This window comes from Homarus americanus, unplaced genomic scaffold (assembly GCF_018991925.1).
Source record: "Homarus americanus isolate GMGI-L3 unplaced genomic scaffold, GMGI_Hamer_2.0 scaffold43075, whole genome shotgun sequence".
Classification (NCBI taxonomy): domain Eukaryota; kingdom Metazoa; phylum Arthropoda; class Malacostraca; order Decapoda; family Nephropidae; genus Homarus; species Homarus americanus.
In genome coordinates this window covers 406497-428031 of record NW_024756438.1, presented here as the reverse complement: position 1 = coordinate 428031, position 21535 = coordinate 406497, and the positions used below count along the sequence as shown (strand labels likewise).

Here is a 21535-nt window from a genome sequence, read left to right as displayed (position 1 = left end):
ACCAGAAAAACCGATATTAACTTTAAAAATAATTATGACGTTAGTTTATGTCAACAACCATTAGATGAGACCATTCATAGTACTGATGAAATGTTGAGTTAAGATTCAATAGAGATTTAACATTTTTGTGTAGTTCCTGTGTATGATCGTAGCGTGATAACAAGTTCCTGCAGTTGGTGTAAACATTATCGCAAGTTGTGATGGAGTCAGGTTTGATAACTTGTAAACACAGAGGGTCACCAGTCGTGGGTCACCAGTCGTGGGTCATCAACCTTGGGCCGCTAGTCGTGGGTCATCAACCTTGGGCCGCTAGTCGTGGGTCACCAGTCGTGGGGCATCAACCTTGGGCCGCTAGTTGTGGGGCACCATTGGTGGTCGGAGAGAGGCACCTGGGCGTGGGTGGCGCCACTGAGGCGTGCCACGGTGCCAGGTCGGGGTGAGGACACCCAGGGCGTCATCACTTGTAAGATACGCGCGTCACTGGCATCTCCTTCGTCAGTGGGTCGCGCTCTCTGGCATCGTAGTATTCCTCCCTCCTCTCAAGACTCAAGTCACAAGCAGTGCCACTCAGTACTTCTCCTCACCCAAGAGAGACAGAACTTTGCTCGGTCTAATGTACACTAAGAAGATTCTCTAATTGAACAGACAGTGAGAAAAGTTGAACTTCAACCTGGTGAAAGAGACAAGACTTGAAATAAAACTGATAGATGAAACTTTGGGTTAAATAGTTGAGTTGAGACAGTGCTTTGCATACTCTCTCGGGTCGTGGTGTCGCTCGTGTCCTTCGGCTCCTGAGACTCACTAGTGTCCATCATGGTGAGGATGTGGGGTGAGCGCCTCTACCTGCGTGTGTTCGTGGCCGCTGTGTGTGCTGTGGTCTACTGCACAGCCCAGCACAGCGCTGCAGACAGTCTCGAATCCATGTTCAACCAACTAGGTAAGTCACTTCCTGATAAGTCGTCATAAACCTTTTGAATACAATGTCTGACGGAACAGAGATTAACCGAGTTATCAAGGGGCTTAGTAACATCCTCCTTCACTTTGATGTTTGTTAGTATGTGCAAGTTTCTGAGTCATAACAAAGTAGATATGCTGTATGAGTTAAAATTGTCACTTGTGTTTATCAGTTGTGGGTTGATGGTCGATCTTTGCTCTGTGTTGTTGGTGGAAGCATGTTGATGAACCCTGGTGGGGAGGAGAAGGTGGGGGAGAGGGGGCGGTGACAGACGGGGCTGTCAGCTGTCTCCATGATCTGAAAGACCACGACTGCCTTTGTGGAGAAGCGCCGAGTACGGCCTCACCCATGAGAGCTGAAGATCATGTGTATATGCACTACGTGATGCATATGTGGGTGTTGGTGTGTGCGCTAGTGAGTTAGTGTAAGAGAAAGAGAGAGAGTAAAAGAGAGAATATGGTCACTAAAGAGTAAGTTTACTTCTCTGTAACTTGCCCTTTTTAGGTGAGAGGACAGCTCCTCCCCCTCCTCCTCCTCCTCCTCCTCTTCTTCTCCTTCCTCCTCTTTTGCTTCCTCACTTTCTTCTTCTTCTCCTTCCTCCTCACCTTCTCTCTCCTCCTTCCCTTCCCCTTCCTCATCATCTTCTACTACATCTGGCAAAAAATAAGCAAGTGCCTCATTAGTATGTCATTTCCCAGAGAGAGAACCAACTACTGTACACAGAAAGAAGACCATTGACTGCATGACCATCTGCCAAGACCAACAGGCTATAATTATACCCACACACCAGGTAACAACTTCACAGAGATTCCCCCTCACTCTCTCCCCTCACTAGATCACTTCACTTACACACGCCCTCACTTCTAAAACGCACACACGATATACGTACACACATACATATATATAGACCTTTAATTAACACACACACACACACACACGCACACACACACACACATACACACACATACACACACACATACACACACACACACATACACACACACACACACATACACACACACAGCTCCCACACATGTAATTTCGTGGTACATTAACCTTACTGGATAAACTTCACTCTAACATATTCAAACCTTTAAATAGCTCATTCATTAGCATTTTTGGTAATTGTGTGTGTGTGTGTGTGTTTGTAAAAGAATATATCCATTAATTTGATCTCCTAACTGCTGCCAAGTGAATTTATTTAACGCATAATTTTAGCGTAATTCCCATGCTAATTTTAAACATATTTGTCTACTTTAGTTTAAATCCAGCCAGTTATTAGCATTTTTATTACTTTATTTATGAGTAATATTCATTACCAAACTCTTCAGCAGCATCGGGACACTATTTTCCTCTACACGCTGAAAGAATTTGGCGTCGATCGTAAACATTCTCAATTTTAATCCTAAATTGAAAATATTATCAAAGAAAACAACTTATTTTTATTTTGTAATATTACTGAATATTATTTTGGCTTTTTTTATTATAGTTAAGTTCTGAAGCTTCTAAGTGGCAGTAGGGTCTTAAAGTGAACACCTCTTAGGCTTTCTCTGGCTTAAATTACTCACTAGGTATACACTTGACAAGATATGAGAGAAATTTTAATGAATCCTTTCCAGGGAAGAAGTCTGAATAACACCTATGTCTTAACCCTTGAGGCACTTACCTGTTCAAAGGGTGTAAACTCTCTGTCTCACCCAGGAAGTGTCACCCCAAGCGTTAACGTAGCAGCCATGTTTACCTCCACCTTACCTCATTACCATTTAACCCTTTGAGGAAGTTGCCTGATCACACCTGGCTTTATGTCTCAACGAGGTGTGTGTGTGTGTGTAGGGGGGGGGGGACTCCAGATAAGATCTTCATTGGCCATTGTTTTTTTCCACTTTGGTTCCAGGGGCGTGCTAAGTGGTGGTCCCTGGGGAATGGTGAGAGGGAGGGGAGAGAAGGGAGGGAGGAATGTATAGGAGGGAGAGGGTAGGGAGGGTGATTGGGAGGGATGAGAGGGATAAAAGTTAAGGAAGGAGGAAGGAGAGGGAAGGAGGGAGGAAGGGGAGGGCAGGAGGATGTCTTCGTTCTTCCTTATACCCCTTCTTTCGCTCCCTCCCTTTCCCTCTCTTTCCTTTGCATTCTTTCTCTCTTTCATATCCCACTCCCCCCTTCTCCTTCCTCTCCCCTCCTTCTTTTCCTTCTCCCCTCCATCTCTCCATCCTTCCTCCTCCCTCCATCTCTCCCTCCTTCCTCTCCTTCTCCCCTCCATCTCTCCCTCCTTCCTCTCCTTCCCCCTCCATCTCTCCCTCCTTCCTCTTCCCTCCATCTCCCTCCTTCCTCTCCTTCTCCTTCCACTCCCCTCCTTCCTCTCCTTCCCTCCCCTCCTTTCTCTCTTCCACTCCCTCCTTCCTCTCCTTCTCCCCCTCCATCTCTCCCTCCTTCCTCTCTTCTCCCCCTCCATCTCTCCCTCCTTCCTCTCCTTCTCCCCCTCCACTCCCCTCCTTCCTCTCCCTTCCTTCCCTCCTCTCTTCTCCCCTCCATCTCTCCCTCCTTCCTCTCCTTCTCCCCTCCTCCCTCCTCTCCTCTCCTCCATCTCCCCTCCATCTCTCCCCTCCTTCCTCTCCTTCTCCCCTCCATCTCTCCCTCCTTCCTCTCCTTCTCCCCTCCATCTCTCCTCTCCTTCTCCCCTCCATCTCTCCCTCCTCTCCTTCTCCCCCTCCATCTCTCCCTCCTTCCTCTCCTTCTCCCCTTCATCTCTCCCTCCTTCTCTCCTTCTCCCCTCCATCTCTCCTTCCTCTCCTTCTCCTTCCTCCCCTCCATCCTCTCCTCTCCCCCTCCATCTCTCTCCTTCTCCCCCTCCATCTCTCCCTCCTCTCCTTCTCCCCTCCATCTCTCCCTCCTTCCTCTCCTTCTCCCCCTCCATCCTTCTCCCCCTCCATCTCCCTCCTTCCTCTCCTTCTCCCCCTCCATCTCTCCCTCCTTCCTCTCCTTCTCCCCCTCCATCTCTCCCTCCTTCCTCTCCCTCTCCTCCCCTTCTCCCTCTCCTACCCTTCTCCCTGTCCTTCCATCCCTCTCTCTCGGCTACTAACTAACACTCTTCTTCCTTCAACAGTACAAAACTCCGGCTCTGAAGTACAGTCCCTCTCCTACTGCAGGATATCAACCCGAGACCTAATATCTACCGCCCAGAGTACCGCCAACAGGGTTCTTCAGGGAGTCTGTAACCCACGTGAGTAACAAACACTTAATGTGACCTTTACATAACAGGGCTTAAGGGTTATTATGGTGAGTGTATAGACCACGTATAAATAACACTATCTGCCCTACTCAAACGATGATCAGCTGAAAGACGAAAACATCATGTAGAGGAAATGAAGGAATTTAACAATAACTAACACAAGGCAGGTGATGATGAATGATGTTTAAGACGAAACGATAATAAGGAAGTTTCTAAGGAATGTTTTTACATAAGATAATTAAGAATGAGTTATGGGAGACATTAAAATAAATTATTGTATCTATAAGTCACATTCTCACCACTAATGAGACTCAGGTCTTTTCACCAGAGGATATATTATGACTGAACAGAAAGACAACTTGTTTCTTATTCTTTTTACGATATTATCTCTTGTTCGTCCTGCTTAAGAGTTTCATGGCTAATGGGCCCTGGTGTTAATAGATCCCAACGTAATCTAACCATAAGGATTGGGGCCCATTGGATGTAAAGCTTATTAGACTGGGATTTAGGACTGAAGCCCATTTGACCAGTCACTAAGACCAAGTTTCTATTGACTGGTTGATATAAACAGGACTTACAGTTAACACCAGTATGTCTATCCCAGACCTACAGTTAACACCGGTCAGCGAGGCAGTCATATATTACAGTCGACTCCAAGAACCAATTTTCTGACCAAGTTGATGAGTTGATTGGCAAAAGTTTAAAAGGGTCACTATTTTATTCTCTGCCTCTCCATCCCTCACCACCACCCACCCGCACTTCCCTCCCACAAACAGATAGAGAAAGGGAAAAGAGAGCTAGAGAGAGAGAGAGAGAGAGAGAGAGAAGAGACAGACAGACAGACAAAGAGAGACTGGAGTTGCACAGTAGGAGGTGAAAATCTAATTAAACCGGTGTCAATTTTCAAAAGATTCATGACATCAGAATCTCCTCGTAATAAATCAGGTCAACATACGAACAGTCCTCGTCTCACGGGTCATGGGTCAGGCAGAGTAATCGAAAAACAACACACAGGTTACAACCTAACCTAACCGAACCGAACCTTGGTGTAGGTGTCTCATGTTCCTTCAGTACACAGGCGCAACTTTTATTTAGCTCACACGGGATTCAGTACACAAGGGGCTAATAGACTATCTCCACTAAGCACATATTTTTACACATAATACCTGCATATATTTACCATTCTATTTACCATTCTGTTAATTTATAATAACCTCGAATACGAAAGTACACACGTCAAATTCAACCGACTTCAAATAATTACAAAATCTTATCCTGAAAGAGGCGCCACACACCACTGAAAGAATACTTATTGATGTTACAACTCTCAAATTCAATACTTTGCCAGCATTCACCTCCGCCTCGACCCAACTCCAACCTGATTGGACTGAGATAAAATGTTGTGTGAGGTTTTTTTCCCTATTCAAAGCTGTGATCTATTTTATGGGGAGGTAGTTCTTGGCACGATTGGATGGGGAAGAAATAGGAAAAAGTTGGTTTATGAGGGACTCTTCTTTTTTACGTTGAGGGACGAGTTGTGTCTTTGTTTCCAATATTAGTAACAGGAATTCTGATTGTTGGGAGTCTATATGCCGGAGTCTTGTGTGTGTGTGTGTGTGTGTGTGAGGGTGTACGTACGTGTGTGTGTGTGTGTGTGTGGTGTGTGTACGTGTGTGTGTGTGTGTGTGTGTGTACGTGTGTGTGTGTGTGTGTGTGTGTGTGAGGGTGTACGTACGTGTGTGTGTGTGTGTGTGTGTGTTATTAAGTTTATATTAGAATAAGCTTAAGTGTTACTCCTTTCATGAATGCGAAGAGCAGCATGAGTGGGCGGGGTATTAACATGAGTGGGCGGGGTATTAACATGAGTGGGCACTGGGCAGGGTATCTGCATGATTGGGCAGGGTATCTGCATGTGTGGGATGAGTATCAGCGAGCATGGGCGGGGTATAGAAGAAGCAGACATTAAAATAAAACCACAAGGACGATCGACATTAAATTCTCATCCGGGATCCACAACTGGTCAACACTTCATTAATTCTAAACAATGGCGAAGAAAAAAACCAGTCACTGCATTAAAAGTCGAAGCTGCGTTATATCCCCTAACGCCCTCAGGCTTAAGCTCGCCAGTAAGATATAATAAGCTGAAGGGAAGGCATGTATTGTCCTCTGGTAAGTTTCAAGACGATCCTTCCCATCGTGTAAGAGTTCTCAGGTCACAAAAAAGTAGAAGACACAAACAGGGCGACGCGCACTATCTCACAATGCCTCGCTGACGTGTCTAGGACTTTGCAGACGTAAGGGAACTACAAAGACCAAAAAAAACAATGAATATTAGGGAAAAAATAATTTATCTTTCCATATAATCCTTCATAATAGTCAACACGGGTATGAGTATCCACATACAGCGTTCAACGTTCACATTAATCGTATAGGCTAATTTTAAATGCAACTTGTCACAGTATGACGAACAACATTCAACACTCAAGACTCAAGGAAATGTCCCTCTCAGTCAACATAAATCTGAATGTTCTATGTTCCTATATAAATATACAATACAAATGCTAGAGGACAACATTGCAACATTCAGCACACGGAAAGGAAGGAAAAACACATACAACATTTAAGACCTTGAGGTGAAGTCCCTTTGTATATTAATATACAAGTGATCGCGGGACCTTCATGCCCGGTGAAAGTTTGAACGCTCGTGCTTGGCCAGAGCGTAACTGCCGTCCAGCTGACAGCGTACAGCGAATGAGGGTGCGCCAAGGCCGTAGACTTTCATCATTTTCCAGCTTAAATAAAATGTTTAATTAAAGCCTCCCTAAAGAAACCATCGACATGGGACCAGGTTTGTTCCACTCTACGAATTTTTTGCGATTTTTCCACCAAGTTTGATGAAAAACGATTGTGCCGTTTCGGCTGGCCAGAACAGACAGACAGACAGACACATGGCTATTCCTATAGTATATTAGATTATGTACGACTGGACATACAGGGGTATAGGGGAGACTAGGGGTAGAGAGAGGTAGAGAGAGAGAGAGAGAGAGAGAGAGAGAACAATTATTAAAGTTAAAAACGAAAGGAAAAGCTCTTACTTATTACCCCAAAAGAATGATGGATGGATGTGACTGCTGTACGATAACACGGGGAAAGAATTAATTCTTGTCAGTGGTGACTAAAGTGATTGATCGATGATGGTTACAGATTATTGGGTACAGCGAGGGAGGTGATGAGAGGTGAGTGATGGAGGAGAACTAACGTGTAGGAAGATAAAGAGGGAGAGTGAATGAGAAGAGGAGATAAAGAGAAAAATAATACTGGTATGAATAGAGTTGTTGATGAAGAAGAGTGAAGGCGTTAGTGGTAAGAAAATAAGAGGTGAGTTATTCGTATGGTATGTTTGGTAGTGGGGCTATATAGTGTATGGCCATACGTCTAGCTTGTCTTCACAATACAACGTTGTTGTTGTTGTTGTTGAGATTGTCGGACCATAGTCCGACACGGGCCTTTGCCTATAGGCGGCCCGTTTGGTGGTTCCGGCTGGAGCTCCAGGAGCAGCCAGACCGGATTGGGATTGGAGGTGGTCCCACCTGCAGATTGGAAGGATACTGCAGGTTGCAAGTGTGAGCGGACCCCCGATCAGTGGACGCTTACCACCAACCCCAACTCTTGGACGTGGTCAGTTTCCGAGTGGCGCGCCCCCCGAACTGGGGTCCGCACTTGCTGGGAGAGGATGCTTTCTAAGCTATCTGGGTGGTGGGTATCGTGTGATGACCCGGAGTAGGTGGTGAATGTGGTCTGTATGGGCCTTTCGGGTTAGAGTGGCTGCTGGTGTTGTGTGTGTTTCTTGGGAGATTTGAGTTCTGTTTCGGAGGCTTTGTGTGACCTCGCAGTCGAGGAGATAGTGTTCAAGTGGGTTGGCTGCTGGCTCCTGACAGTAGGTGCATTCCATGACGTCATTTCCGATCATCTGCCAGGAGCACTTGTACCCTAGTCGTAGTCGATGAAGGCTGACTTGGGTTTGTCTTGGAGTTTTCTTGTCAGCGAAAGGTGGTTCCCCTTTTGTGGCCGCCAGGTACCATTTGGCTGATTGGGAACCAGCGTTGAATGCGTGAAGGAAGCTCTTTTTGATGTGGAGCTTGCTAGTCTTTCTGAGGTGATTCTTGATCTGTTGCACACTTGCTGGAACTTGGATGTGTACGCTACTAGAACGTGTAGCTGCCTTGGCTGCTTCGTCTGCCACGTCGTTTCCTCCGATCCCGACATGACTGGGAATCCAGTGTAAGACGACTGGACGGTTTTGGCTTTGGAATACCTGTAGCTGCTCGAGGATCGAGGTAATGATGTGGACGTTGTCGCTTGGTTGACTGTGTTGCAGCGCCTGCATGGCCGATTTCGAGTCCGTGTGAATTATGATGGACTTGTTGTGTTGTGTTGCAGCGTGTTGTAGGGCCTTTGAGATTGCTACCAGCTCTGTTTGTAGGGTGGAGCAGTCGTTGGAGTCTCCATTGGAGGGTCTGACCTTGGGTGTAGAAGGCCGCTCCGGATGTATGATGTTTTGGGTCCACCGAGCCGTCTGTGAAGTATGATGCTGCATCAGCCGGTGTCTCGGTGGCTGTGGCTTCGAAAGTTATTTTTTTGAGGTCCTCCTTCTGGAGGTTGGCTTTACTATCGCCTAGGTCGGTAATTTTGAGTGTGGCTGGTGGAGGGCTCCATGGTGGAGGAACAGCGTAACCATTGTCTCGTGTGTCTTGGTTGTTCTTGACGAGTGTTTCTGCTTGCAGGTGTCGGATAACCTCGCTTGCCTCGTGCGACCAGGTGGCCCCTCGCACTCTGTGGTCGAGGTGGAGAGAGGCACTGATTCGAATTTTGGCAACTGTGGGCTTGTCTGCTCTACAGATTTTGGCGAGGAGACCGGCTGTCACCTGCTTGACTCGTACTGCCAGGGGTGGTAGTTCGGTTTCCATTTGCAAATTGCAAATTCTGGTCCTAAATATAGCAGGTCCGAATCAGGCAACACTGTCCCACAATATCCCTCCCCATTATACTGTTCTGTCTCCTCATTGGCTCTCTCTTTCCGTGACGTCAGGAGTTAAACAAGCAACTAAGACGTGACTCTCCCACCATTGGTTCTCCCTCTCCATGACGTCAGGAGTTAAACAACCAATAAAAACGTGTCTCTCCCACCATTCATAACTAGGGAGGATATATTCAACCCGCCTTTCTTACATCAGATTTTACGATAACAGAAAGAGCGCTCTAGATGTTTAGTTTTTTCCACCTGTCATCATTGTTGAAGGAAGATTGACGTTGATGGAAACAATGAGATATTTATAGAACGTGGAATAGCATTGTATTGACCGGAAATCGTCTTTATCTTTCATTAATAATACATGAAGCCGAAGTATGCCATATACATTATGTAAACAGAAGTTGTCATCCCTTGATTAATGCAGTATGTCATATATAAGGTAACACATGAAGATTAGACACCCTAGCTTACCTCACCTGATGATCAATTATCTCTCACCTAACCTAACACAACACAACACAACACAACACAACACAACACAACACAGCACAGCACAACACAACACAACACAACACAGTACAGCACAACACAGCACAACACAACACAACACAACACAACACAACACAACACAACACAACACAACACAACACAACACAACACCCCAAGATAGCATTAGAGTGTTTAATCATCAGGTAACTAGAAGGGCTACTCTCCATGTGATACGAGGCTGGTGGTGTAAGGGTGACAGAGAGCGGTGTTATACGAGGAACATTAAGTAAATAGTTATATCTCACGCTGGTTGAACCTTTAATGAGGTGAAAAATCTTCTCTCAGAGTGTCAACAGCTCAGGTGCCACGTGGAGAATATATATATTTTTTCTCTCATTTTCGTCTCTTGGGAAGTATATATATATCGTGTGGGGGGGGGGTGTTCAGTCAATCATGTTGTGTTTCCTCACCTGTTCATCACTTTCTCACCTGTTCATCACTTCCTGCAGGTGAACTGAACGAGAGGTTTACAACGCTGGAGAAACAAGTGGTGGATCAGTTCAATGTTCTCAAGACAATGGTTCTGAACATTGAGGATCAACTGAGAAACCAAGACAAACAGATCAAGAAACACCACGGCAAACTACGGCAAGCTATTAGGGTCATCAGGTGAGAGACGGGGGTTGTTGGGGGTGGGGTGGGGTTGGTGGGGATGGGGGGTTGGTGTGGGGAGTAGGGAAGTTTGGTGGGGAGAGTAGGGAAGTTTTGATGGGATAGAGATGGTTGGTGGGGAGTGTAGGGGAGATTTTGGTGGGGGAAGTTAGAGAAAGACGGAGGGACAAGTGGAGCAAAACCCACTTGATCAAGTTGACAGGAATATTAGGTGAGAGGGAGAGAGAAAAGGGAGAGGTGAGAGGAAGGGAGAGGTGAGAAGGAGAGAGGAAGGGAGAGGTGAGAGGGAGAGAGGAAGGGGAGGTAAGAGGGAGAGAGAGACAATTAGGGCAATTTACCCTGGGCTACCAGGGTCCTCAGTTGAGAGGGGAAGAGAGAAGGAAAGAGAGAATAAGCAGAGAGAGAAAGAGAGAGGAAGAGAGAGAGAGATAAACAAGGGAATAAACGCTACATCAAACTAGCAGAGTCATTAGGTGAGAGAGGTAGAGGAGAGAGATAGAGGTAGAATGGAGAGGAGGAAATTGGGAGATGGGAGAGAGAGAGGAGGAGAGTGAGGAACAGGTAGTAAACATGACTACGGTATATGAAATAACGTTATAAGGGATACCTATGATGGGGGGGAGAGGAAAGGGAGGGTAGGAAGAGGAGGGGAGGAAGAGGAGGGGAGGAAGAGGAGGGCAAGAAGATGAAGGAGGAGGAAGATGAAGGGGAGGAAGATGAAGGGGAGGAAGATGAAGGAGGAGGGAAGTGAAGAGGGGATGGGGAGGATGATTTGTTCTCTTTTTTAGCATCTTATAACCTTGGCATAAGACGAGATGGTTCCTTGAGGTTAGTTACGTATAAGATGGATTAAAAAAAGTGAGTCATACGTCCGCCAGCACACATCATCTTTCATGTGAGCTGTCCTGAACAGTCATCCCAACTCTCGTACAGCACTGAGACCGGGTTGGGAAAGAGGAGGTTGTACAGAACGGTCCGTAATGATGTTCCCAGAATATAAGAAGATTACAAGCGCCATGTTTTGTGTCAGAGTCGTAACTTAGGTCACTAAATGGCGTAATTTGGCACCAGAAACATTACATTTTTGATGGTGTTTTAGCTGTCTCTTTATTCACTGTTTTCTGCCAGGGTAAATGATCATGGCTGCTAATAAGGTCAATTATCTCCTGATCATGAGTCGAGGCAGCCTTTGGTGCCTCTCGTAACTGGCTCGTGTTTTGGGCGAGAATTTCAAAAACTGTGAAGGAAAAAAAGATATTGTTCTGTGGAATTTATGTCGTCTATAAACAGTGGAGGATTATTCTTGAGGCTGAAGCGTCAAGTTGAGGGCCTCCAACAGTGTAACGTTGACACACTGGGGTTTTTTCTTCAGATACTTCAGTTCACATTATATGCTGCTGGTTACGTAGATGGTAGCAGTTAAAAGATCATATATCGTTAATCTTTTAAACATAAGTAGACATAAGTGGAAATTGTTCTTATAATACATTATCTCTTGGTCTCACTGTGCCGGTGAACGAAGGTTTTTAAAGATGAAAATATTAAAGGGTGAAACGAGAGCAAAAACCGTGACGAGCGGCTCCAGATGTCATCACTCATATACATTTAAAGTGATATTTACCGGTAACTCGTCTTCCAGGGTGGGTTCAAGACTTTGACTATGTGAAACCTGGAAAAGACAAACTTTGATCACAAGTCCACCTTTGTAATGAATATCGTCAGCCTGAAGCATCACACAGTCAATAACTTGTTAACGATAAGTCTTCCAAAGCTTACCTGATCCGTGTGGCAATATTGTGATTTATTCCTTAATATGTTTGTAGGTAAACTCCTGCAGCGCCGAAAAGACTGAATTCCTTCACTGGATCAAAGTCTGAACTAGTCCAGTGTTCACAGTCTTTGTTCCCTTCCTCAAAGCGATCTGGAACATTACACCAAACACAGTTGACAATATTATATAACAAGATGACGAATTCTGAAACAAAACCAAAAAGCCACAGTATTTTTCAGTAAGAGCCTTCAGAAAGCTCCCACTGCGGTTAAAATGAACTTGATTCTTCACCGGTGGTCAAACGATAAACATCACCTCATTACTGCACCAATTTACCCGGAAATATCGATATCGTGTTATCCTCTTATGCTCTTAGGTGTAGGTAAGCTTATGGACTCTTATGCGCAGGTAACTATTTCCGCGTTAAGCTTATTTAATTGGCTGTCAATGTATCCTGAAGTTTATAAGTTAATCTTTTTACTGTACAATATTATCAGATTTTGTATCACATGAAGATTAGACACCCTAGCTTATGTCACTTGATTGATTAAACTTCTTAACGCTGCCTGGATGTTGGTCAGGTCAGGTCAGGTCAGGTCAGGTTAGGTTAGGTTAGGTTAAGATCACTGACTTTCAAAGATTAAAGATCTATTTCTCCTGCTGCTTGGTCCATCCTCAGGGGCGGGTCAGTGGGCGGGGCGACCTCTAACGACTACCACCCAGAGGACGAACCCGAGGCCGCTGACTATGAAGACGGTGACTATAACGAGGAGGGCGAGGTGAGTCACAGGTGGTGTTGAGGGAGGTGAGTCACAGGTGGTGTTGAGGGAGGTGAGTCACAGGTGGTGTTGAGGGAGGTGAGTCACAGGTGGTGTTGAGGGAGGTGAGTCACAGGTGAGGTGAGAGGTGAGGGAGGTGAGTCACAGGTGGTGTTGAGGGAGGTGAGTCACAGGTGGTGTTGAGGGAGGTGAGTCACAGGTGGTGTTGAGGGAGGTGAGTCACAGGTGGTGTTGAGGGAGGTGAGTCACAGGTGGTGTTGATAGAGAGTTATTGACGGAAAGGAGACAGACAGGCAGATAATGAACAAGCCCCTGGCCTCTTCATACAACATATCTCAGGCCAGTCACCATCTCCATAAAGGAAGATAATCGAACTGTTTCTTTCAGTAATGGTTCGTTCTCTTCCATCTCCTTCCCCCTTTTTTCTTCTTTTATTTTCTCTTCTTTCTTTCACGTGTGTTTCTTTCCCCTTTTCCCTTCTTCTTCTTCTTCCTCTTCTCTTTCTTTCGTTCCTTCTTTTCTTCTCCTTCCTTTACCGGTTTCTTCTTCATCTCCTCCTTTACTTCCTTCTCCTCCTCCTTTTCCTAATACTGTACCACGTGTGTGTGTGTGTGTGTGTGTGTGTGTGTGTGTGTGTGTGTGTGTGTGTGTGTGTGTGTGTCCCAATTCTGATCTCATCTGCATAGTCTCTCTCTCTCTCTCTCTCTCTCTCTCACAACAATGGTAGGGACGTGTGACAGAGACATCTTATTTTACGCCATTTAGCTGACTAAAGAAGCTATGGCCACTTTTAGTCATGGCTCGTGGTCATACATAGAGCCTGATCTTAGCTGGGGAAGGAAGCTATACATGGAAGAAACCAGCTATACGCAAGGCGATAGCTGGATAAGTTAGCTGAACACATGACCATAGCTTGTAGATATAAGCGTGTATGAGAGAGAGAGAGAGAGAGAGAGAGAGACTGTTTCATGATAACGCGTTAGACGGAGACGCATAGAAGTAACTCAATACTTATATCAACTACATTCAATTTGTCTTCGCATTAGATTCAGGAACACAAGACGTAAATATTTATAACAACTGTAACGATAACAGAGATGAGAGTGTACGGCCTCTAGACCCTTCTCTCAGACGCAGACTGAAAATCGATAACCCTCATCTGCAGTGAATTTAAGGAATGACGTCATACGATATGACCTTCGCGCGTTCTGGGATGAAACTTAACCTTTTCCTTCTTTTTTTTTTTTTTTGCTTGTATCGCGAAAAAGTATTAAATTTTTTGTGAGTTGAGAGATGATTTAACCCCTGATTACGTAAGGGAGGTGTTGTGTTGTGTTGGTGTACGATGATCTTGGTATTTATCTTCCTCCATGAACTAAGTTATAATATTAAAAAGGTTGTTATTTCACACAAGGCTAAGTTATGTTGTAAAGAGGCCAAGTTCTTCTACACAAGTTGTCGTACACATGAAGCTTCAGTAAGTTATCGCACACAAGATATCGTATACAAGAGTCAAAGTTATTACACTAAAGTATCGTACACAAGACTAGTCAAGAGGCAGAGACGAAATCATAAACTCAGAATATCTGTCCAATATTTCAGGTTAGATAAGATTTCCTAGGAGCGGGAAGAGTGTCAGCAAAGGTTAGGATTTCCTGATTTTCTCTCCCTAGTGATCGTCGGGACGCTGCCTCTTCCTCTCACCTGACTAGCGATATAAGGAACGTATCTAGTTACAGTAGAGTCTCAATGCAATTTCAATACCTAAATTGGCAGTAATTTTCGTGTTGTAGTTTAAATGAGCAGCTCGGGTGTCTTCTCAGGCCTCCACTTACAGAATGAAATATCAGCTTACGATTACCTGAGAATCTGGCATTAAAAAACCTCCCTCTCTCCTTCCTTAACCGTTCATTGTCACCTCCCGCACTGGGTTCTTAGACTATTTGTTAAAGGTTTGAATCTCCATTGACGAGGTACTGTGTGGTTAATATCTCGTGTGAGTCGTTCCGGTAGTGTAAACGTATCGCCGCCAGGCCCACGTGGCTGACACCTTGGCCTAACAAGAACAAACAACTTATCTCGTTATTCCGGTCCTTAAACACATTCCTCCTCCTCTTACTCGAGTCTCACCCTTAACCTCCCACATAATTTTCCGCAACATATGAAGATGGTCGGTTCTTCAGACGTCATGGTGGCCGCCACGAGTGTTGTTGTTAGGTCAAGCAGCCAGAAAGAATAAGAATGTGTTTTATTTCCGTGTACTGTTGTGCTCGGCCAGACGGAAAGGTAAGCAAACACTTTATGAATATTACTTCTTCTTCTTCTTCTTAACATTCATCTTAACTTCTATTTTGTGGCCTTAACATAATTTTGTTTCTGTTCAAATATTTTCCTTCTTCTTCTCTCCATCTCATATTATTTTCCTCTTCCCTCTCCTTCCTTTGTTCTTCTCTCCTTCCCACATCATTCTTCTTTCCCCTTCGTCTCAAAACTATTTCTTATTTATCTTGTATTTTCCTTTTGAGTTCCTTCACGATAAAGCAAATAAAAACTATTTTCCCTCCGTATGTTGTTTTTCGTCAGGGTACACAACACAAACGACAGAGTACACAAAAAAAGTCATTTCATCTCGTGTTTACTTGTTGGGATGGAGCTTTGGGAAGTAATGTACTTTTCCATCGTGTCCTGGTCGTTGTGAAAATACTCAAGAAATACTCCTTACAAATTGCATTTAACCCCCTTGTTTAGTTTTCCAAATTGTGGAAAGTTTTGTAAATATAGAGTTTTTTTCCCATGGTATCTTGTTCCCTGTGAAAATACCTTACATAAATAAGACACTAGAAACTTAATCATCCTAGTTGTTGATGCCTCTGAGTTCACACACACACACACACACACACACAACAGACGCGCGTCTTTCCACCAGACTGAAGATTAACAGTTCGTTCAAGTGTTCTTTCAAGACAACATAATACGAGAGAAAATGACGCTTTCTAATTGGCTCATCCGGGATCGTGAAGGTGAACCTGAACGACCAATCATAGACGACGACATAGTTGAGGCGGAAAATGGGATTCTTTTTTGGGCTGAGTTCAGAGAGAGAGAGAGAGAGAGAGAGAGAGAGAGAGAGAGAGAGAGATACACGTAAACTCTGATCAAATATCTTCAGGATCTTCCCCAGGTAAAGTGATAGCGTCATAAATGGCTCACCAGCTGGAGGGATATCGGATTGTCCAGAGCCGAATGGTGATGTCTCTCTCTCTCTCTCTCTCTCTCTCTCTCTCTCTTAGTTTTAAATATTTCTCTATAGATTGTAACCCGGATATAATCATTTGTGTAACTTAATCTCCACAAAAGGACGGATTTTCCCACTGTGTTCGATGAAGGAAAATCAACTCCTGTCAGACACGTTGTAAATTAGTCTTTTTCTTCACTATAACAAGGTGACTTAGGGTAATTAGTAACCTATGGGGTAATTAATCCTAAAACTTTACTAATTAATGACGCTTATATGAAATACTTTAATTAGTTGAGGTGTATTATCATGTATACTTCTTCTACCTTAAATTATTTCAGACTCTTCTCTTTAAAAAAATTATTATATGTTTGGTTATTTATGAATAATATTTTGTCTGTTATAATTAATACAATTATGATAAATTTTGGATTACCTGAGGATTAGACACCCCAATTTATTTCACCTGATGATTGAACACCCTAACCTAACCTAACCACCACTCTCCCACTACAGGATCACAGCCCCCGCCTGACGGAGATCTACAGGTACAACTCGACGATGCACCAGGAGGACGGGTGGAGGGTCTTCACGTACTACTGGAGGGTAGGAGACATCGGCTACAAGATGGACAACTGGGGGTGGCGACGCTCCCTCAGGTCTGAGAGTTTCTACGTGTTCCAGGACGGCTACCGCATGTACATGAGGATCTACCCCAACCAGCGCGGGGAGAATGTTTACATCCACGTTGGCCTGACTGAGGGTAAGAGAGAGAGTCTACCCTTAACCTAACCTAACCTTGACGTGTAAACAAAAGTCCAACGGGAGAAGTACTGTACTTAACTTATCTTCCTCTTTCTCTCCCCACCTCCTTGTCTTTGTCTTCCCCTCCTCCTCCTCCTCCTCCTCCTCCTCCTCCTCATCATCATCATCATCATCATCATCATCATCATCATCATCATCATCATCATCATCATCATCATCATCACCCAACCACTCACCACCCACATCTCTCCCACAGGTGACTACGACGCCACACTGGACTGGCCATTCCGTCTCAAACACCGGATCAACGTACTTGACCACGGCTTCCCGGCTGAAGACCTAACCAGCCGTGTGTGGGACCCGAAGCAGCTATGTTCGGGCTGGCATTGGCGACGTCCTGACTCTGGTGATAACTATGAGTGTGTCGGGTTAGGTTTTACTAAGGAGACACTCAAGACGCGCAACTACGTCAGTAATGAAAGTATTGTTATAAAGTTGACGGTATACTTGAGTACCTAGGAGGCATCCTCTTGTCGTGGAGAAGGAAGGAAGGAAGGAAGGAAGGAAGGAAAGAAGGAAGGAAGGAAAGAAAATACAAAACGAAGGTACAGAGAACTGCATCACATCTAATACCTAGTAGACGATGGTAATGAGTGAAGAAGAGAAGGAGGGAAGTTGGATGATAAATGGGAGATAATGAAGAAAGAAAGAAAATGGGATAATGGGGATGGAGAAAGAAGGAGAAAATGGAGATGAAGAGCAGGAAAGGAAGAGAGAAACAAATGAAGAACAAGAAGAAAATAACAACAACAATAACAACAACAAAAGCCAACAATAACCAAGACAAATTAACATACAATATATTGAATGTTTTATACAACCTTTGGAGGACGATGGTTTAAGATGGTTTAATTCCATGAAAATTATACAAATAAATCCCTAAACTCAAACACTTGCTACTACTCCCTAAACCAACATCCTAAAACAGTTGAACCTTAAACCATTAAACCATCGTCCCCCCAAAGAAATAATATTTGTGATTTTCTTTTATCATTATATTATTATTGTTATTAGAAAGTGTTACCTTATATAAGTGTTTCTCATATTAAGAATTTATTTCATTTATATTACGTGTGTATATTTAATCTGTGGTATTTTTTGGGTGGGTTTAGTTTTATGGTCATTTAAAAGGTTTAAGTTAGAGGTTTAAGGTTGGTATATGTGTGTGTGTGTGTGTAAAGGAGATGTTTGTAGGCTCAAAAATGCAGTGTAATATTTATTCCTTACACACACACACACACACACACACACACACATCAAGCTAACTGTTAGTCTCTGATACAACTCATTAGTATCATTGAATTATATTAGTTTAAGTGACGATTACTTAGAATACTTATATACTTAAGAGTATAAGTTACCGTGTTATGTAATTCTCTCCTTCTCTCTTGCTTCCCTACTGTATGGTCTTCTTCTTCTTCTTCTTCTTATTTTTATTCTTCTTTGTTTATGGTTTATGATTCTAGTTAATTATTTACTTCTGTGAATTTACTTGTTTATATTATTTTTACATTGTATTCCTCTCTCTCTCTCTCTCTCTCTCTCTCTCTCTCTCTCTCTCTCTCTCTCTCTCTCTTGTCCTTCACACCTGTATAACACCACAATAAAACCCTGACTCCCTACCTCTCGTTTTATTTCATCATTAAGTAACATATAAAGAAAGTTCTCTCAACCTTTGTCTTGGCGAGCAAACACAGGGACGGGTCTTGATGTTGGTGGAAATCAGCCGACTTGTGTTGGTCGGCTCATATCACTACCTGAAATAATACGTAAAATCATTATACTAGATGTTCAATCACATGTTCTTCTTTGTACAGTACCGTAGGTCAATGTGGTTCCTGAGTCAATGCTTCAATCAGTCAGTTATTGGACACGGCTGAATATTCCTCATAAGACATAATTAACTTCTTTTCAGACTTTTTAGGCGAGGCTGATTACTCCCTCTTGAAGGAAGGCATTTAACGGTGCCAAAGAGAGAGACAGACACGCAGACAGACATATAAATACACAGACAGAAATGAAGAACGTAAGAACAATATGAAAGATAGAGAAATGAGCAAAGAGAAAAGAAGAAGTGTCATTGTTATTGAGAGAGACATATAACAGAGAAAGAGAGAATAGGACGATAGAAAAGGAGTAGAGAGAGAGAGAGGATAAAGGAACAGTATTCTTGTAAGGACAAAGGCTGGTGAGTCATGAATGCTGCAATACTGTAAAGAATCTTGTCCTTTTGACACGAAGGAGGAGGCGATGATATAGTACGAGGAGAAAGAGGTGCCGGAGAAAGGGGGGATGGAGAAGGCAATGATGAAGTCCGAGGAGGAGGAGGAGGAGACGTAGGAGAAAGAGGAGGACGAAAGAGGGAGAAAGGGAGTCTAGATCCGTAGCAAAACTAAAACTCGAGGTGTTTGTTTACATACGACAGCTTCCCCCAACACACACACACACAGCAAAATTCGGTTCCTTCTTTTAGAGCGACCTGGTTGTGTTTGGGTTCTTTTTCGGTAAACTAGAAAATGAAAAGAGAATTGGAACGCTATTTAGGTTCTCCTGCATCAAAGAGGGATGAATGAAAGACCAACAAGGTGTAGAACGTTACCACCATAGCTTCGGGGCTTCTCATAGTCTGGAAGTCGACCGCTGAGAGTAGTTTTCTATACTGAACAAACTAATGTCATAGATGGCTCTGTGTGTGTGTGTGTCTGGCAGTCTAACCTGATTCATGTACTGTACAATTACCATACACATTCTGTACAGTAGCCCTGAAACATAAATAACGTCGATAATATTTAACCACTACAAAAATGAATGAACCAGCTTCAGTCGTTCATATGGAGCTTCAGTCGTTCATATGGAGCTTCAGTCGTTCATATGGAGCTTCAGTCGTTCATATGGAGCTTCAGTCGTTCATATGAAGCTTCAGTCGTACATATGAAGCTTCAGTCGTACATATGGAGCTTCAGTCGTACATATGGAGCTTCAGTCGTACATATGGAGCTTCAGTCGTTCATATGGAGCTTCAGTCGTTCATATGGAGTTTATTCTGGCGATGTGTTTTGACGCTGATCTGATGCGGTCAACCCTTGCTTGTGTTAAGGCCAGTAGGAGGATATCTCTGTGAGTGAGTGGTTGGCTGACTGGCGGTGAATAGTGAGAGAGTTTATTGTGACTACCACAGCTCGAACAGAGACACGACTACACAACATAAGGTAGGAGAAATGTGTTTTATAGCCACGTGTCCAGAGTGTGTTTATTGTGTTTAGGGTGTGTTTAGGGTGTGTTTACGGTGTGTTTACGGTGTGTTTATGGTGTGTTTAGGGTGTGTTTATGGTGTGTTTAGGGTGTGTTTATGGTGTGTTTAGGGTGTGTTTACGGTGTGTTTAGGGTGTGTTTACGGTGCGTTTATTTGGGAAAACAAACATAGCTGATTTGTGTGACGATTCCTTACAAATTATTCCCAAATTCCTTTCGACTAACTATAAGTGTTGGGTTACGTAAATAAGGGAGTTTGAAACACATTCTGGTGCTATATGGTGTGCATAGTGGCTAGGTGAGACTTGTTGCTGATCACTATAATAATAGTTCAAACTGGCCGCTTTGAGCTGCCACACGCGCTGGTTTGTTTGACCAATGACTTAACACTACCAAGAACCTCGGGGTCATTTACCCACATTGCTTCAGCATCAAATATTCAGCAAAGTTCATATCCGCATATTCCTCTATCGAGAGCGTAAATAACATGTCTACAGCTAATTTATTAATGCCGCGAACCTCTGGTGACACACGCATTCTTTGCTGGCATTCTTGGATCTGTCGACTTGTGTTTGAGGCGTTGTGATCCGATAAAACTTCTAATGAAAAAAAAATGCGGGGGAAAAGGAGAGGTCGTAACACTTGAGTCTGAGACAACGCGTCCCTCACCGCGTCCCTCACCGCGTCCCTCACCACGTCCCTCACCACGTCCTCACCACGTCCCTCACGTCACGTCCTCACCGCGTCCTCACTCACCGCGTCCCTCACCACGTCCCTCACCACGTCCCTCACCGCGTCCCTCACCACGTCCCTCACCACGTCCCTCACCGCGTCCCTCACCTATAGTTTTACATCTTCCCGTAGTCCCGTAGCCTTTGAGAATCGGACCCTTGTCTATTATGACATTTCTGAATGGTAATGGTCTCAGGAATCAGCTGCTTAATTTTTTACATAAAGTCGAGACACGTCTTGTATATATTTACATGGATGGCCGCACGGAAGTCTTGCTGTCTGGTCCATAATCACACGACGTCACCAACACAGGTGAGCCTTGATTGGGCGATATTCAAATGGCTTCTATAACGACACTATTCAACTGAGAATTAATAAACCTCATCACCCTTATTCGCGGCACTAAATGAGATGATCCTCATCCGGAATATTAACTAGACTGCACCGTACTCCTCCGGTAATGAAACTCACCTTGTTGACGGCCGCTACCCGGGAGAGCTAGGTGAAGCCCTCAACCCGGTAACATCCACCACTGCACCACAACCGTATCATAATTAACACTGATTA

General features: G+C 44.1%; 1 protein-coding gene across 1 annotated transcript; it reads left to right on the top strand.

Annotated features, from left to right (window-relative positions):
* The first annotated feature begins 448 nt into the window (after positions 1–448).
* LOC121856805 lies at positions 449–18606 on the top strand. The gene is made up of 6 exons (XM_042352523.1): positions 449–937; positions 4056–4172; positions 10212–10371; positions 12825–12924; positions 16676–16922; positions 17181–18606. The coding sequence occupies exons 1-6, from the start codon at positions 814–816 to the stop codon at positions 17441–17443; spliced, it is 1011 nt and encodes a 336-aa protein (XP_042208457.1). The 5' UTR covers positions 449–813; the 3' UTR covers positions 17444–18606.
* Positions 18607–21535: the final 2929 nt, after the last annotated feature.